We start from the raw sequence: 19663 nt of genomic DNA, 5'->3' as shown, positions 1-19663 counted from the left end.
AAACAGGAAATATGTTCAATTTTTATATAAGAAATATATAATATACCAAATTGAAGCTCTACTTAGAAAATAACCATCTCTAACACAGATGAACTGTAAATCAAGTGCTTTTTATAACACCTGCCACTGGAATCAGCTGGGGAGGAGGGGACCTGTCGGGTAATGGGAAGGGGCCAAGAACTACACCTGGGTAAAACCATGGTTAACTCTGCCTGAAGAGCAAGTCACAGAAAGGAATCCATCAATCTATTCTCATTACAACACAATGAAAGGGTGGGCGCCTGGGTGGCTCAGTCAGTTAAGTGTCTGACTTTGGCTCAGGTCATGATCTGATGGTTCACAAGTTCACACCCCGCATCAGGCTCTGTGCTGACAGCTTGGAGCCTGGAGCCCATTTCAGATTGTGTCTCCCTCTCTCTGCCTCTCCCCTGCTCGCACTCGGTCTCAAATATAAATAAACATTTAAAAAAAACACACACATACACACAGTGAAGATAAGGTAGATGTTTACAGCCTCTGCTAACCAAGCATAATTTAGGCACATAATTTAGGGGTGCTTTCAGTTGAAGCCTGTAGACTACCACAAACTTCCATCCTCCTGGTACCCTAAGTCCTGAGCACTAGCTCTCCTGCAACAAAATAGACTGACAGGTTGCCATGAAGATTAAATTTCTGCTTGGCCCAGACCTTCATATCACTTCTTCACTTAGATGAGGCAGGATGAGCAGAAAGATACAGATAACAATAGAAAAAAAGTTACCAGAGCTCCCAGCATTTAACTTGTTTACTGTTCAAACTAGAAAGTACTTTTCAGAAGGGGAGAGATTCACAAAATAGCAGACAGTAGGCATTTAATATATCTGTATTTAATTTTGATCCTCTTGTGCTGCCTCAATACTTCTCCCTGTTCTCATAGATTGCAATGTTAGACTTTCCAAGACTACCCAAATGTTGCATAAAGACTAATCATGTCAGGGACACCTGGGTGGCTCAGTGGGTTGGGCGGCTGACTTCAGCTCAGGTCATGATCTCACGGCTTGGGAATTTGAGCCCCAAGTCAGGCTCTGTGCTGACAGCTCAGAGCCTGGAGCCTGCTTCAGATTCTGTGTCTCCCTCTCTCTCTGCCCCTCCCCTGCTCACACTCTGTGTCTCTCTCTCTCAAAAATAAATAAAATTTTTTTAAAAATTAAAAAAAAAAGACTAATCATTTCAGCATATCTGACTTTCTTAATTACTGGGTTTTTTAATTATTGATTATTCTTTTTAAATAGATTTTATTAATAGAAAACAACATTTTCTATAATGCATAGGAAAATGTCATTTCTTTTTTAATATGCTTTGTACAATTTTAATAAGCTCTTTCTCTTCTCCATCACCCCATATAATAGTTGTATCAATTATTCATTTTCTCAATTGCCGAATATTATTCCCTTTCTACTACCTTCTAAGAATAACTAAATCAGATCAACAATTATCTTACAGCGGTGACTTACAAGATTCCACATAATATGTTGGAGGATTAAATGACAATATTTGAAAAGCTCTTTACAAACAATGAAAATACTAGGCAAATATACATCACTATGTTGCATACAAATGAAAGCAAAAATACATTTCAGAGTCTGAAAGGCAAACTGTCCAACACATGATAGACCATGGGCTTTGATACCAGCTCTGCCTTTAATGGCCGAGTTTCCTTATCACCCCAAGCTTCAATTTGCTCACCTGATAAACCTTTCAGAAAGCATTACCCATGATAAATATTAATACCTCAATAAATGTGAGCTATTGTTATTATTTTAAAAGATATTAGCAACAGTATGTCGACGGAAAGAAAGCCGACCTCAAAGTAGGTAGGTAAATAAACGCTTTATTCGTTGCCTTACTGAGGATGCCAGCCTGGGAAAGTCTTTCCATTTGCCCAGAAGAACTGCTCTGCTCTGCAGCGCATCAGCTACAGGGGAAGGGGGAAGGTGTGCTTGCAAGCAGTTCTCCAAATACTTGCGCGTCACAAGGTATATGTGTTATGAATGTCAAAACTAAGGTTTTCTGATTTCCACAGAGACACAAGAAAGACCCTTAGGTCATCTTAATACATTAGGTTTCAGGGCGCCTGGGTGGCTCAATCAATTAAGCGACCGACTCCTAATTTTGGCTCAGGTCATGATCTTGCAGTTTTTGAGTTCGAGCCCTGCTGGGTGTGGAGCCTGCTTTGTCTCCCTCTCTCTCTGGCCCTCCCCTGCTCGCTCTGCCCCTCTCTCAAAATAAGTAAATAAATAACTTAAAAAAAATATATTAGGTTTCTATATATCTGATTGTTTAAAAATATTGCTTCCATGTCTCTGTTTAACCGGTTCCCCAGTTCTTGCTGGTTTTGATTTCTCCTTGAGGTCACTTGAGACAGTTCCAGGAGGCTAATGTCAGTCACCTATTGCAGTTGTAGTGCACAAAAGTAGAACAGCCAAGTTTTAAGATTAGTACCAGTATTCTTATCCCACAGAGATCATTCCTATAAATGGAAAAAAAAAACAACAAAAAACAAAAAAAACCAAAAACCAATTCTCCTAAAGAAATCTTAAAGGAATATGAGAATTTTCATATTCTTTCTTTTTTTCTTTAATGTTTATTTATTTTTGAGAAAGAGAGAGAGAGAGCGTGAGTGGGGTAGGGGTAGAGAGAGGGGAAGACCCAGAATTTGAAGCAGGCTCCAGGCTCCAAGCTGTCAGCACAGAGCCTGATGCGGGGCTTTAACTCATGAACCACGAGATCATGACCTGAGTTGAAGTGAGACACTTAACCGACTGAGCCATCCAGGCGCCCTGAGAATTTTCATATTCTTTCAATGATAGCATTGCTTCCTACAGATGGCAGAGAAAGCAAAGACAAAAAAAGAGCCATCATGAGACATGACTAAAGTCAAGTAATTGGAGGTTTGACGAAATTCAATCATAAAGCAAAATAACCATTCTCCAAATAATAAGGAACACTGTGTTCAAGGCTTACTTTCTGAATATCTTGAGGGACATTCATATTTTAAGTTTCAGAAGGAGAGTTAAAAGCTTCTTTTGTTACATCTCTGCCTCGATAGAAAAGTCATTAAAACTTGCAAACACATATACACAGAACTTAGAAAATCAGCTATAAATTACTTTGCCCGTGTATTACATGTCAGTGGGAGTATCTTCTACATATGAGTATAGTAGTCCTTAATTTTATTTTTAAAAGTTGTATCTTTAAGTTAAACTAAATGCTAAATAAAAGAAATCAGGAACTTGTGCTTCCCAAATCCTCACATGCTCCAAAAAAAGGTTACAATCAACAAAAGGAATAAAATGACACAGATCCCAAGCCTACAGTGTAACCAAAAGACAGAGAATACTGCCCACTTCAAATTGCTATAAACACAAAAATGAACACCGATCTCCCGCACCCTCTCCAAGCTACTGTAGAGTGGTGCGGGTAGAGAGGGGAGCGCGGAAACAGTGCATGGAAGAGAGAGGAAGAAAAGAAAAGTCACTTCTAGAAAGACCACCTTAAGAGGGAAAAGTACTGAGAAGAATCCTCGAAGATAAGAGCACTGACTACAAAGAGAAGAATTAAGAATGTATCAGCCTCCAGGTCGCAGTCCAGACTGGCCACATTTCTAAGGGAGAAGAGGGTTAAAAAAAAACAATGTCCCTTTTGAAGACTGGATAATGTAGGAAAAAAGAAGAGAGGAAATTTAAGATAAAGAGAACTAAAAAAATGTTTTGAATAAAACAGCTCCCGACAATGTCCCACTCCAAAAAGCCATCTCTAAAAAAAAATGCACTTTGCCACACTGACAGAAGAGGGCAATCTTGAATTTCATAATGAGAGAATCATGTAAACCATCACAAACTACCAATCTTCCTCTCAAACTGCATACATTTAAGTAATCTCCATCTATATGAAGCTACTCTAAGACTAAAAGAGGAAACAAGAACCAAAACATTACCATAAATGAAATCTCCCCAAACAACCAACTACCAAACAGAACAAAACTGTAACACAACATTCAAGCATTTGGGGATACGAAAGAAACACCATGAATTTAAAATTCAAAAACTAAGAACAACATCAACAGACAACAAACATGAAGGAATGAAATAAGATATAATTAAACTCTAGAAAGAAAAGGAAGGGGGAGAAATCCTATCAGAAATGAAAACTAAATTATAAGATGCCTAGAGGAAAACATATTCATTTTTTTTTTTTTTTAATTTTTTTTTTTTTAACATTTATTTTTGAGACAGGGAGAGACAGATCATGAACGGGGGAAGGTCAGAGAGGGAGACACAGAATCTGAAACAGGCTCCAGGCTCTGAGCTGTCAGCACAGAGCCCGATGCGGGGCTCGAACTCACGGACCGTGAGATCATGACCTGAGCCGAAGTCGGCCGCTTAACCGACTGAGCCACCCAGGCGCCCCGAGGAAAACATACTCAAATAAAAATTTAATAAGGGGCACACAAGAAAGGGAGGGGAAAAAAAACAAGAGAACAGAAATGAGACCAAGAGGGGCACCTGAGGGGCTCAGCTGGTTAAGTGTCCAACTCTTTATCTCAGCTCAGATCATGATCTCACGGTTCACGAGATTGAGCCCCACATCAGGTTCTGCACTGACAACATGAAGCCTGCTTGGGATTTTCTCTCTTCCTCTCTCTCTGCCTCTCCCCTGCTCCTTGTGCTCTCTCTCTCTCTCAAAACAAATAAATAAACTTAAAAAAAAAAAGAAAAGAAAGAGAGAAAAAAAAAAACAATGAAACAAAACCAAGAAAGAAAAAAAAAAAAAAAAAGCCACAAAGTGGCTAAAATAAGACAGAAAAAAGATCCAATGCATATATAGCTTAAGTATTTGAAGAAGAAAAACAAAAATGAATGAGAACTACTATTTAAAATTATAATCCTAGGGGCGCCTGGGTGGCTCAGTCTGTTAAGCATCTGACTTCGGCTCAGGTTGTGATCTCGTGATTCATGAGACTGTCAGCTGTGCTGACAGCTCAGAGCCTGGAGCCTGCTTCAGATTCTGTGTCTCCCTCTTTCTCTGCCATTCCCCTGCTTGAACTCTGTCTCTGTCTCTCTCTCTCTCAAAAATAAAAAATAAAATAAAATAAAATAAAATAAACATTAAAAAAATTTTACTATCTAAATATACCTATTAAAAAGGCCCACTAGTGACACAGGGTCAATGGCCAGGAATGGGCAACACTGAGACCCAGCCTAGTAAAACTACTTGACTTTAAAGGTAAAGAAAAAAGATAAAGAACAACTCTAAGGGCCTAAAGAATAAAGACCAAGAAACCTGGTGAAAGATAAAAAGACTGTCATCAGAGTGTTCAAAAGCCACATTCAAAGCAAGGTCCATGGAGCACCATTTTTAAGAAGCTCAAGATTTCATATCCAGCCAAGTTGTTCTTCAAGTATGCAGGGTATAGAAAAATAGTTTTAAATACACAGGAACCAAAGAAACACTATATACATGAGCGCTTCTTGGGGCACCCACCACAGGAGGGGCTTTATCCAACCAGGAGGTGTTGGGGGAAGGTTTGGCAAAAGGACTGATACAATCAGTCGCAAATCTAACACTAAAATGAAGATGGGGAAGAGAATACACAAAGAATATACAAATGTTAAATGCTCCGAAAAAGTAAAATTAATGCATATCAAAAGATGAGAATAAAGGAGAGAGAAACAAGAAAATAAAATAGGCTCTTTAACTGTAATACAGGAAACAAGTAAAAAACAGAGACAACAATAAATACTGAAAAACCGTATGGTAACAAGTGAGAAAATGAGAAACTACTATTTTATGGTAAAAACCATAAAAGGTTTGTACCAAGGGCATAGGAAAAGGTTTATGATTTCTACTTCTGGCCATGAGTACTCTTCTACTGCCAACAACTAGCAAAAAAATTTTAAGGCAGAGAGGGAGGCACTGCTCTTAGATGTTACACAGTAAGCAGTTTGGGATTAAGACTTGATAGAAGAGACACAAACAAGAGCCACAGCTCTCTGACAGCACTTTTCAGACTGTGGGGCAAGAAAGGAAATCCAAACACAGCAAAACAGTCTCAGTGAGTTAAAGAGATGGAGATCAGAGTTCCAGGAGTCTATGCAGCTAGAATCTGTACGTACTGAAGAAGAAGAAGCTACACAGAAAAGAGCTCCAGAAATCTAAACAGGTCAGTCCCCTTGAGGACCATACAGAAAGGCCCAGGAAGAGGAGACATCACATGAAGAAAGAGGCCTTGTGGAGAAGTTTAGAGGCACTCCAGCCAAAAGTCAGCAAGAAGCCCCTAAACTTAGCAAAGATGGTATCTTTGGCCTCCCAGCCCTACCCAGCCACCATCTGAGAATAGCTACACAAACTAAGGCAGAAGGAACACCCAGTCAATCCACAGTCATTAAAAAAAAAAAAAAAAAAAAAAAAGTAGTACTTATAATACACCTCGTAATGTAATAAAAAATATTTTAATGGATGATATAACTAATATGCCAAAGACTAACTTTATTTAATAATGACAGTAGTGGGGCACCTGAGTGGCTCAACTGGTTGAGCACCCAACTATCGATCTTGGCTCAGCGAATGATCTCACTGTTTGTGAGTTCGAGCCCCACTCCAGGATTCTGTCTCTCCCTCTCGCTGCCTCTTCCCCGCTTGCTCTCTCTGTCTCTCAAAATGAATTAATTAATTAAAAAAAATGAGAGTAGCTAAAATCCTGTTGGAATAAGTGGTATAAAATAACTATCTGGGAAACTAGAGATACTTGTTTTCATTCTTCCCCCAACTGTAAAGCCTGACATCTAATATCTATTTATTCTTTGGCCTTTCTAGATTACTAAGGATGAATTTTTTATTTATTAATTGTAAAACACTCAAAGGACACTTACAACTTCCTAAGTTTGAAGATGAAGAAATTCCCCTAAGGACATGATAAACAGACCACCCCAGAAGTGATCTCAGTACAACTAAAACTACGGTTGCCTGCTTCCTCAGTGATTGAAAAGTTACTGACTTAATTTAAAACCTATCGTACAGTTGACACTTTAACAGCGTAATTTTTTCCTTATTTCCATTCCTTCAAGATCTGCCCATCCATGACCATCTCCCACTTCTCTGTCATGTGGCTGCTCCAGTTTTTACTCTTTCTACGCCATCATGCTCTTCTCTTCTCTTACAGTCAGCTATCATGACGTCTTATCCTCTTTCCGGCCAAACTGCAAGCCCTACGTCTCTGGTAAACAGAGAGTATCTACACGCCATTTTGGTTCAGCTAAGTTCCATCTTTCCTACCAAAGCCTGCTGAACATCATTCCCTGTGAGTATCCCCACTGTGAATGTCCACAGCACTTGCTCAGCAATTCAAAGCCCGTGTTTAATCACTCACAGTTTGGAAGAGGTGCCCTAGTTATTTTGACATTTACATCTTGAGTATTTGAGTGTCTTTCAGCTCCTTGATGATACATCAGTTTTTCCACTTGATCTATGTCTCCTATATAGCTCAGATTCAGTTTAAAAGAGCCCATAACACCCTGAAATTTATGCAAAGTTTAATGAAAAATGGTTTTTGAACAAACGGTGGCTTTTGTGAGATTTTCCTTTTGTTTTTTTTTTTTTTAATTTTTCTTAATGTTTTATTTATTTTTGAGACAGAGAGAGACAGAGCATGAGCAGGGGAGGGGCAGAGAGAGAGCGAGACACAGAATCCAAAGCAGGCTCCAGGCTCCAAGCTGTCAACACAGAGCCTGATGTGGGGCTCGAACTCATGAACCGTGAGATCATGACCTGAGCCAAAGTCAGACACTCAACTGACTGAGCCACCCAGGCGCCCCTCGTGAGATTTTCAAATGACCACATGAGACTAAAATGCTCTGTCAAATGACAGGTGCCCGTTATTTATACAAAAAATATTTGTTAACTAGGGTCACCCGGGTGGCTCAGTCGGTTAGGAGTCCAACTTTGGCTCAGGTCATGATCTTGCAGTTCATGAGTTCTAGCCTTGCGTCAGGCTCTGCGCTAACAGCTCAGAGCCTGGAGCCTCCTTCAGAATATGTGTCTCCTCCTCTCTCTGCTCCTCCATGTTCATGCTCTCTGTCTCTCTATAATAAATAAATGTTAAAAAAAATTTTTTTAATAAAAAAAAATTTGCTAACTTAAAAACTTCCCTTTGTCACACAGCAAAAGAGAACTCTGCTGAAAATAAACGTAAAGTTCTACTCTGAAAAAGAGGAAAAGAAAAAAAAGTCTCTCTACTTACTGTGTGTAGAAATTCAAGCCTTGCAAACTATTCAGCTTTTCTTATCTACAGCGGATACCTTTCATCATTTCAGTAACTCCAGAATAATAAGGGAGCACTGTGGGGTTTCGTGAACCATGAAACCACGAAGTCCTTTTCTGTTCTTTCTAGTGCCTTGATAAAATTAATTTCACTATGAAACTTTAATTAAACACAAATATGAGTGCACGCATAAGAAACTGATAAGAAACAGGGATGGGAAAAACATTTAGAGGCAAAAACTAATCTCTGGAAAAAAGTGTTCTTCTTTCCGTCACCTGGTTATACAAGCACAGGAGAAAAATATAATTAAATATGTACCAATCTTAATTCTTTCTGGCCCGTGAAATTATATTTCTATTTGCCAGCAAACAGAAATCCTGCATAAGTTCTCATATCAAGCATATCAAAGTTAGTATCAAAAACCACATACACTTTATAAATAATTTGCTGTCATTACAGTAGCTCCCTCACAGTGTATCTTCAGAGCTTTATGTTTTCGTTCTGTATCTGCATGGTTACTCCTCTGGCCACTGTGGGGAAGAATCTTTGGGGACTCTCAAACACATAGTGGCTTTTCTCATCTTTATGGTTACCTTCTGTTTCTTAAATAAATGTCTGCATGCTCAAAAAATTTGTCAACTGATAGGGCATTTTATCTCCTCCATCAGAAAACAAATTATTTATGCCCAAAAAAAGACATTAAATCACCTACCCCTCCTAAGATGCTTTATTTTGCCTATCCACTAAAGCTGGCATAAAATAATCTGTTTCTGGGGTGCCTGGGCGGCTCAGTCGGTTAAGCGTCTGACTTTGACTCAGGTCTCAATCCCACAGTCTGTGAGTTTGAGCCCCACATCATGCTCTGTGCTGACAGCTCAGAACCTTGCCTGCTTCAGATTCTCAGTCTCCCTTTCTCTGTGCCCCTCCCCTACTCATTCTCTCATTCTCTCTCTCTCTCTCTCTCTCTCTCTCAAAAATAAAGAAACATTAAAAAAGAATTAAAAAAATAATAATAATAATCTGTTTCCAAGCAATGTAGCTCAACTTTCTTTCCTGAAAGAGGAAAGGGTGACCAAAATTTGCCTTTTAATTCTTCTCCTCCTGCTCACTAGGGGTTGAATGAAATTCTTCACTACTAAGTTAGGCAGTGTCTTTAAGCACTGCCCAGCAAAGCAGGATGCTTCCTGAGGTGACATGTGAAAAGTCTTTCTATATTTTCTTTTGATTTATGGTGGAGAAAAAAATCTGATGAGCAAAAATGTAGAAAGACCAGATTACAACTATGGAAATATACCCTTAATCTTTATCATGTTCAAGGACAAAGCCCTACGTTTGGACTCACAAAACTATAGGATATCAGAGTTATATATTCAAGAGCCAGCAGTCAGGTGGCTTTATCGCTTTTCAAAAAACACAATCTCACCTGATTAAGTGAGGTGACATCTGTAAGTACAGCATCAGGAGGTCTATTAGGCACGGCTACAGCTTCCTGAAACCAAAAAACATCACAGGTTAAATACTAACAAAGTAATTGGTACTCTCTTTACTCAGATTAGTATTTGATGAACAACCATGTTTCAGTATAACAAAATCTGCAAGTTAGAGAAAATGTTTTTAAAAATAATTTCTGTTCAGGCGATGATAACATTTAAAATCTCATAACTGTTAGTCTCATCTATGCTGTGATTTCCCTGAAATGACCCTGTTTAACGAAAGGAATTATACAACCAGATCCATTCCCTGGGCCACCAAGGAGAAAGAGGTAAAGACCCTTTTCCCAGTGCAAAAGGTGATAATAACTATAAGAACTAAACAAACAATTCACACCTACATTGATTTAATCTTTAAATGTACTTTTTACTAACAGTGCGGGTCTCTTTGCATCTATATCCTATTTGGAGTTGGTTCAGATTCTTGCATGTGTAGATTAATGTTCTTCATCAAAACCATCATTCCTTCAATTATTTTTTCTATTTCTCTCTCTCTCTCCTCTCCTTCTGGTCTTTCCATTACATGCATCTCGCTATACTTAAGGTACCCCACATTTCACTAAGACTTCTTTTTCTTTTCATCTTTTTTGTCTCTGGAGATAGATAGATAGATAGATAGATAGATAGATAGATAGATAGACAGACAGACAGAGAGACAGAGAGAAAGATCTTCAGGCTTTTTGATTCTTTTTTCTGCCAGTTAAAATCTACTATTGAGTGCTCTAGAAAATTCTTCATTTCCCTTATTGTAATCTCAGCTCCAAAACTTCTATTTGGTTCTTCAACATAATTTCTATTTGTTGATTTTCTCTACTTGATGAGTCACTGTCATCGTACTTTACTTCTTTAAGCGTGCTTTCCTTTGGTTCTGTGAACACATTTAGAAGAGCTGCTTTGAAGTCTTTGTCTACCAAGTCCTCTCAAAGGTAGTTTCTATTGCCTGTTTTGTTCTGGTTTCATTTTCCTGTCATTTATTTCCAGGTCATGTGCTCCTGTTTCTTGCAGGTCTTGTAATTTTTTGTTGATGACTAGACATTTTAGATAACCTATTACACAACTCAGGATATTGACCTCCTTTCCCTGTGACAGGCTTGTGGTTATTGTTAATTTGTTTATTTGTGTGGTGCCTTGGCTAGATTATTTCAGCTAAGTCTATTTCCCCAATAGTGAGCAACTTCTGGTGTGGCTCCTCAGAGGTATAGCCTTGGGCAAGAACACAGTCAGTTACCCAGGGATAACAGTGGGTTTCCCAGGGTTCTCTGTGACTCTCTCTCCCTGACCTCTCTGCTCAAGTGTCTGCCTCATTTGGTATCATACCCAACCGTTAGGCTCCACTAATCGCCAGATGATTGCTCTATTACTTTCAATAATGCCCTGGGGCATAAATCACTCTACAGTCTGATCCAATTAAAGTCAGGCCAGTTTTTGTCATGATCCCATGAGGGCTCTTCTTAGCTCTCTCTTTCCATGGTTCTCTCTAGAAAACTTCTAGCTGGGCTGGTTGTTAGCTTATTGTTCTCATGGAGCTACAAGGTTCCTCTTGGTTGTTAATCTAAAGTAACTTAATATCTGTGGGCACTCTTACCTTTGAACTTTCAACTACTCTATTCCTTGGGATGAGCTTCAGAGATCTCTATTATTACAGGCTGCCTCAGTGCCTGGGTGAAACCTCTCCTCCACTGCAGTAGAAGTAGGGGCAAGGATAGTGGCCCACTCATCTCCAAGTGACATCCTTACTCTACAAGAAGTTGTGCTGGGCAGGGGTAATAGCTTCTGGCCTCCTCAGCTTTCCTCACCCTGTGGGCAAGTGGGGGCAAGAGGGATTGGGTCCTTCAGTCTTCTCAGCCTACCATGTGTGGAGCAGAGTTTCCACTCTACATGTGGAGGCCGGGTAGAGAACGAGAATGCTATAACTCTTAGCCACTTCTACCTGGAACAGAGCTTCAACAACACAAGCTGGGGGCTGTGGGAAGCATAAGAAAATCTGGTGACCTGCTCTTGCTGGGAGGACAGCCTGCTCTGGGAGCAGGGACAAGGGATCCTGTGCTTGGGCTACACATGCCTAGAGTGGAACTGCCATTATGCTGAGCCCAGCGATGAGGGAAAAAGGAGAAAGCCGTGGCTCAAATGCCACAGATTCTCAATGGTCTTACCAAGATAAAGACTTCCTTGAATAAATATTTCCTAATTTGCTATATGCCCTGAGGACAATCTCCAGACACTTTAAATGGTTTTCTTTTTGTTTTAACTTTCATCCATTATGATGTTATGGCTGACTCAATGGGGAGAGGGTCCAGGGGACTCCTCACACCATCATTCCAGAAGCAGTTTCTCGATACTGCTTTAAGCGTACTTCATTTATCCAGAATATTTACGACATTATAATCTCATTACCTCAAATAAATCAGAAGTAAAGGCCAGGTTAAATGAAAAGGAATGTCCAAGTTATAAAATATTTTTAGAAAAAAAAAATGTTTTTAGGTAGAATTTGAGAACTAAAGAGTAACTAGAATCGTCTTACACAAGACAAGTCCTTAAGTCATTTAATGAATAAAGATTTTATTTTACACAAGGATCACTCGCATGTGTTAGGTTTTCCTAAAGACTTCTGGGTGATGCAAAGTCTGTAGAAGAAAGTAAAAACATTCCCATAATTATCTCAGGTACATTACACTTATGTCAGCCAGACTCCTCTACAAATACGTGTTATATATTAAAATATGCAAACATACGTAGCTCTTTCAATTAATTCAAAGATACTCTGATTCAAAGAAGTGTGAATTACTGAGGATCTACTCTGTTAAATCACACCTATGGTAATATGATAAGTTCAAAATATACATACAGATACTTACATACCCATATATTTTGCTTATATGGATACTTACATACCCATATATTTTGCTTATAAAGCTTATAATAGCCTACCTTGACTTTGTCTGACGTCCGTTTTCCACCAATGCCTCCAGAGCCAACGAGGAAGAGAGAGAACTGATTGTAACATATAAGTTCCTTCTCAAAATAAGAATAGACTGAAAAGCAAATGAAAGAAAAAATTAAGTTATTATCGAAAGACATAACCAGTTAACCACGACATGATCAGCAATTCCTTTAAAAGTTTCAAAAACAAAAAGTAGTCACTAGAAGGTCTGATAACTTAAAGATGCCCAAGTTTGGTTTATAAAGCATCTTTCAATTTCTTCACTACCAGTCTCTAGAAGGCAGAGTGAAGAGGACCTTCACATACCCTCTCTTGACTGTGAAACAGCAGTTTCTCTCTCCTCTTCTTCAACCTCCCCAACTGCCTATCCTATCTTAACTCTCTCCATCTCAAACATTTCACAAAATCCCACTACACAGTGCAGGTATCCAACACTCTCAAACATTCCAACATTCTGCCAAAGGACTCAAAAAGAGCCTGGAGGGGTTCCTGGGTGGCTCAGACGCCCCTCCCCTGCTCGAACTCTCTGTCTCAAAATAAACAAACAAACACACACACACTAAAAAAAAAAAAAAAAAGAGGGGCGCCTGGGTGGCTCAGCTGGTTAAGCATCCGACTCTTGATTTCCACTAAGGTCACGATCTCACAGTTCCTGAGTTCAAGCCCCACAATCTGGCTCTGTGCTGACAGTGTGGAACCTGCTTGTAATTTGCCCTCTCCCTCTCTCTCTGCCCCTCCCCTGCTCTCACTTTCTTTCTCTTTCTCTATCTCTCTTTCTCTCAAAATAAATAAATAAATCTAAAATTTAAAAAAAAATACTTGAAAAAAAAAAAAGAACCTGAAATACAAAAGAAGAAGTGAAGATCAAGGTATAAGCTTCAGGAGGACAGAATCATGGGTCTTGCTCACCATTATATTCCTAGCAATCAGAATGGTACCTGGGACAGAAAAAGCACCTAACCAATATTTATTAAATTAATGAGTAATGAGGGGCGCCTGGGTGGCTCAGTCGGTTGAGCAACTGACTTCGGCTCAGGTCTTGATCTCACAGTTCACGAGTTTGGGTCCCGCGTCGGGCTCCGTGCTGACAGCTCGGAGCCTGGAGCCTCCTTCGGATTCTGTTGTCTCCCTCTCTCTCTGCCCCTCCCTCACACGCACTCTGTCTCTCTCTGCCTCTCAAAAATAAAGAAAACTAATTAAAAAAAATTTTTTTAAATTAATGAGTAATGAATAAATGATACGAGTTAGTGAATGAGTAAGCAAATAATGAATGAATGTAGGACAGCTGTCCCTCTTTCTACTAACTTCCTAGTGAGGGTGTGAGAACTCTATCTCCAGCTCTAGAAAATTAGAAATATGACTTTGAACTGCACACAAAAGAAAAAAATCTAATTATAACAAAAAATAAGGAAGGTCATGGCAATTTGTATTAAAATAAGATTTTTAACTGTATTATGCAGGAAATTGGATATCTGATTTCATTCGCACTTTGCGTATAAATTCTAATACATTTTTACCCAATATCAAGCTGTAGTTAACTAAATGGAGTGGGTCAAGAGAAAATAGTAAAAACGAAAGTTAAGGTTACTGCAGAAACTTTGTTCTGAGGTATGTCACATGTCTGGTAGCTCAGGAAGAAGAGTAAAAGAAAACTGGGAGAGGAGTGCCTGGGTAGCTCAGTTGGTTAAGCGCCTAACTCTAAATTTTGGCTTGGGTCATGATCTCACAGTTTGTGGGATTGAGCCCCATGTCAGGCTCTGCACTGACAACGTGGATCCTGCATGGGATTCTCTCTCTCTCTCTCTCTCTCTCTCTCTCTCTCTCTCTCTTGATCTCTCTCTGCCCTTCCCCCAACTCTGATACTCTCTCTCTCTCAAAATAAACTTTAAAAATAATAATAAAAAAAAGAAAAAAGAAAACTAGGATAGTTGCAGCCAAATGTTGGCCAACTTCTGGAATGACAAACAAACACAAAAATCTAAAACATGGGGCATCTGGGTGGCTCAGTCAGTTGAGTGTCCAATTTCAGCTTAGGTCATGAGATCATGACCCCATGGACACAGGGTTTGAACCCTGTGTCGGGCTCTGTGCTGACAACTCAGAGCCTGGAGCCTGTTTCAGATTCTGTCTCCCTCTCTCTCTGCCCTGACCCCACTTGTGCTCTCTCTGTCTCTAAAATAAATAAACATTAAAAAAAATTTTTTTAAATAAAAAAATAAAAATCTAAAACAGAAAGGGGAGAAGGAAGAAGAAGAAAAGAAAGACAGGAAGAGGAAAAAAACAGACATGCTATGAAATACTATGAGCTGACAGAAATAATGTAGTAGGAGAATATTTAAGAGCATCAAAAATGTTCTCAACATATTATGTAGTAAAAACAAGGCAAGTTCCTACACAGCATATACAGTATGACCTTCCGTGTATTTAGAACAAAGATGATGAAGCCTATATTCCAACTATCAGACAATATCAAATTTCCCACTCTAATTTATTTCCAAAATTTTTGACAATAAAGATCTATTTCTTCTTTTTTTTTAATTTTTTTAAGTTTATTTATCTATTTTGAGAGAGAGAGAGAGAGAGAGAGAGAGCGAGCATGAGCAGGGGAGGGGCAGAGGGAGAGGCAAAGAGAACCAAGCAGACTCTGTTGTCAGCACAGAGCCTAATGTGGTGCTCGATCTCACAAACCATGAGATCATGACCTGAGCTGAAATCAAGAGTCAAACAGATGCTTAACCAACTGAGCACCCAGGTGCCTCAATATCTATTTCTTCTTAAACGTCAGAATAAATAAATTTTAAGCAATGTTTCTTGAGCTGATGTTTAATTACTAGTATGTCAACCTTTACTAAACTACTATAACCTTTTTTTCCCCACTGCAAATAAAATATGGCTGTGGTGTTTAAACCACATTTGAGTTCAAGAGGCTTGAATGCACAACATTAGGAACTTAACCACCATTCATGAAAATGATTGAGAGCCAAATACGTTCCAAGTTCCAAAGAGCGAACAAAGACAAGAGTATCTACAATACTAATTATCCAGTGATGGTTGTCGATGTGTTCCTTCCTGCCAAGTCCAAACTCCAGTCCGCCACTACGTTCTCTGTACCAGCCGCAGTTTGCACCTCTGTGCTCTGGTCATGTGGTCTCAAATCCCCTGAAATGCCCCACTCTTCCCACCGCTACCCTAACCTGCTCCTTTGTCTCATCCTCGCTTATTTCCTGAGAGCTTACAAAATTTTTAGAACGCTGATCGTTATCTTGGTTTTTCGAAAACTGGAAGATGAATGTGAACGTACTGATCAGTTTCTATGGTGAAGCACCACATGATACACACAAGGCCTGTCAATCTAACAATATTATTGTAAGAATTAAAAGTGACTTACCATCCATAAGAATTACTAAACCAGATCCTTTATCTAGGACATCGGCAATAACAGCTTCACATTTTAAGTTTCCTGAAATGAACAGCCAAATCAATCAATCATCTGTTTTTAAAAAGACCATAAGATCATTATATTAAGATATGAGAGAATTTAACAAAATCTCCACTGTAAGTTCAGCAAAACTAAAAGCTATGCTTTGATATAGTTTTCAAGGTGCTGTTGAATCATTCAACATTAAAAGGAAAGAGAATACCTTAGTCACTACATTTGAAACATCAAGTAGAAACACAATAAAGATCAAACTTCTAATACCCAGAAAATCTGGAGACCAGCATAGCCTGAACTAGACCATGGTCTAGTTCACAATGGACACAAAGGGCTGCTGATAGGTTTCTTGTCCTCCATCTAATGCTTTTTTTTTTTATCCCCAGGAGGAGTCACACGGCCTCTGACAGTACCAATGAAGCTGACAAATCCAGTGAGAGAGACAGAGACACTGACATCAGTATCCTGATGCTTGTGGTCCTGAGTCTCATCACCTGCTGGGTTTCACAGGAAGATTATAAATAGTAGCCGTACCTTAGCTTTCTGTAGTTTAAAGAAGTTCCAAACCACAAGTATCTCGAATTTTGAATATTCATATTAGAGAGGCATTAGAGAGGTAGCTTTAAAAGTACTTAAAGAAAATGTGCAGAAGGTACTGAAGAAAAATAATTCATGAGAAACGTAACTTGACGCTAAGGAGGTACACGAAATTAAGAAAAATATTTGCCACACCTTCCTATTCATATCACTTTCCAGGTGTAATCATTTTGGAGTATATGCCTGTGTCTTTCTCTTGATATTTAAAATCCCTAAAGGCAAAAATCTACCTTACACATTCGTACTTTCCTTATAACAATGGTTCCCAAGGGAGCCCATGGTAGAGTGACTGGCACATGCCAGACAGAGGGAGCCTCCTGGCCTCTGCCCTGGCCACCAGTGCCACCGCCACATGCCCGCACACGATGCACGCGTGCACACAAAACCTCCACGGTGGGGATCCAGACACCGTATTTCATTTAAAATAACAGGTAACTTAACGTAGTAACAGGCTGTTTCAGTAGGTAGCCAGGTTAGAAAATGTATCTAAAACTGAAAACTCTGCCTTGTCCATGGCAGGTAAGCAGCGGATGTCTGATGAAGGCAGTCACCACACATCACCTCAGATAAAAACAGTTGTGTGAAAACTTCTGCTATAACACTGAAATAAGGCTATTCAAATTGAAACAGTGAGAATCTCATACATTTTTTTGGTAAAATAAAAAGCTTCGGAAAAACATGAAAGGAGGATTCTAGCTTCTTGCTGACCTGCATGTTACATAAGGCGAAATGATAAATAAGCCCTTTTTTTGGTATTTTACCACCTTAAGTGGTCAGTATTTAATTAGACAATATGCTGACATTAGAGCACTGAAACAAATCTATCAAACTATAGTCGAAGAATAAGAAAAGCAGCTTTACTGAACAAGTAGGATACTCCTGAGAAGAAGAAAATTCATTATTAAGGCAGACCTGATTTTACTTACTCTAAAAGAAAACAGGAATAGTTAATTACAACAAATCCTCTATCTTTTAATGTGCTTGCCTTTATGAAAATTGCTACCAACATAAATACCTGAGAAAAGAATCAAAAACCATTATTCATAGGAATCATAGCTGCCTATATACAATTACTAAGTTTAGAACACATGTATACAACAGAGATACTTTTTCAGTTGCTAATGACACCTGTATCATTAGAAATACACTGTTAGTATTTCAAGATAATTTAATAAACAAGACTATTCAAGGACAAAGCTTAAGGTCACCAAAATAGGTCCTGCTTCACATCAATCTATTCTAATGCATATCCACGCCTTGCGATATGACTTATTTAAAGTCACTCTAGGGGCGCCTGGGTGGCTCAGTCGGTTAAGCGTCTGACTTTGGCTCAGGTCACGATCTCGCGGTCCGTGAGTTCGAGCCCCGCGTCGGGCTCTGTGCTGACTGCTCAGAGCCTGGAGCCTGTTTCAGATTCTGTGTCTCCCTCTCTCTCTGACCCTCCCCCGTTCATGCTCTGTCTCAAAAATAAATAAACGTTAAAAAAAAAAAAAAAATTAAAAAAAATAAATAAATAAAGTCACTCTGTGCCAGTTTAACACAATGACACAGTTTGGAAGGTTAGTCAGGAAATAAAATCAGGGTACAATTAAGGAATCCACGTATCAGGAACTCACCTGATCTGGGAAGTGGTTTATACAACTCCAAGTACTGCTCCCCATGGAGAACCTATGTTAGGGTAAACAAAATTTTATTGGCCGACTTTCCTGTTCCACAAGCTCTGCTATGAATATGGCTAATCACAAGTGATATTTCACTGGCCGCTTGCTCACATCAGTACTCCCCCCAAATTATCTGTCTCAGTTTGGCTTCTACTTCTTAATCATAATCATAATCAATCATATTCAGAAATAATCAGCCTCCCAATCTAAAGACTGTTAGATCTGTTGGAGCAGAAAAGGTATCTGTGTGTTCTTTCTTGACATTCATAAATCCTTACTGACTGGTAATTATGGATTACTTACTGATGCAAACACTAAACTAGGCTATATTTCCAGGGCTTATCACTGTGCCTGGAACATAAAGGGTAATTAATATATATCTGTTGAATAAAAATGGATAAATTGGGGGTGCCTACATGGCTCAGTCAGTTGAGCATCCCAACTCTTGATTTTGGCTCAGATCATGATCCCAGGGTCATAGGATGGAGCCCTGCATTGGGCTCTGTGCTGAGCATGGAACCTTCTTAAGATTTAAGATTCTCTCTCTCTCTCTCTCTCTCCACCCCTCTCCCTCACACACGTTCTCTCTCTAAAATTAAAAAAACAAGTTGGGGTTCCTGGGTGACTCAGTTGGTTAAGCCTCCGACTTCAGCTCAGGTCATGATCTCACAATTTGTGGGTTCAGGCCCCGTGTCGGGCTCTGTGCCGACAGCTCAGAGCCTGGAGTCTGGTTCGGATTCTGTGTCTCCCTCTCTCTCTGCCCCTCCTCCCCTGCTCTTGCTATGTCTCTCTCTCTCTCAAAAATAAATAAAATATTTAAAAATAAAATAAAATAAAATAAAATAAAATAAAAGTTTTAAATGAATTTCAAATCACATGTACCAAATACAAACAACTCAACTAAAACACAAGAGAGTATTACAACCATGTTCAAAGTAATTACAACCATGTTCAAAGCACTATCATTGTCCGTATTTCCTTAGTGTGATATCTTACAAATTATCTATAGATACAAAAATAGACATAGATGCATCTTATAAATTAACTATCAGTAGATACTAAGGACACTGTGTAACTCGAGAGACACTTAACCTCAATGTATGGAAGCAAGAATACACCAATATATGTAGGAAAATAATAGGACAGAAAAAACAAAATCTGACCCATATACTCAAATGACCACACCCCACTGCCATGGGACACCTTTAATTCTGTCTTCCTCCGAACCCAGAAGGAGAAAAA

General features: G+C 39.1%; 1 protein-coding gene across 2 annotated transcripts in view; it reads right to left on the bottom strand.

Moving 5' to 3' along the window:
* The window catches only part of HSD17B4 (hydroxysteroid 17-beta dehydrogenase 4), an 84675-nt gene that overhangs the window by 24518 nt on the left and 40494 nt on the right, over positions 1 to 19663 (bottom strand). For both annotated transcript variants that reach the window (XM_007086843.3, XM_042982668.1), the window contains 4 exons: positions 18377 to 18428; positions 16119 to 16190; positions 12718 to 12821; positions 9723 to 9788 (listed from right to left, as the gene is read on the bottom strand). In XM_007086843.3, coding sequence (XP_007086905.2) covers positions 9723 to 9788; positions 12718 to 12821; positions 16119 to 16190; positions 18377 to 18428 — 294 coding nt within the window. The remainder of the gene's footprint in view (positions 1 to 9722; positions 9789 to 12717; positions 12822 to 16118; positions 16191 to 18376; positions 18429 to 19663) is intronic.

This window comes from Panthera tigris, chromosome A1 (assembly GCF_018350195.1).
Source record: "Panthera tigris isolate Pti1 chromosome A1, P.tigris_Pti1_mat1.1, whole genome shotgun sequence".
In the NCBI taxonomy this organism is placed as follows: Eukaryota; Metazoa; Chordata; class Mammalia; order Carnivora; family Felidae; genus Panthera; species Panthera tigris.
The sequence above is the reverse complement of the archived record's forward strand: the minus strand, read 5'-3'. Positions and strand labels throughout refer to the sequence as shown.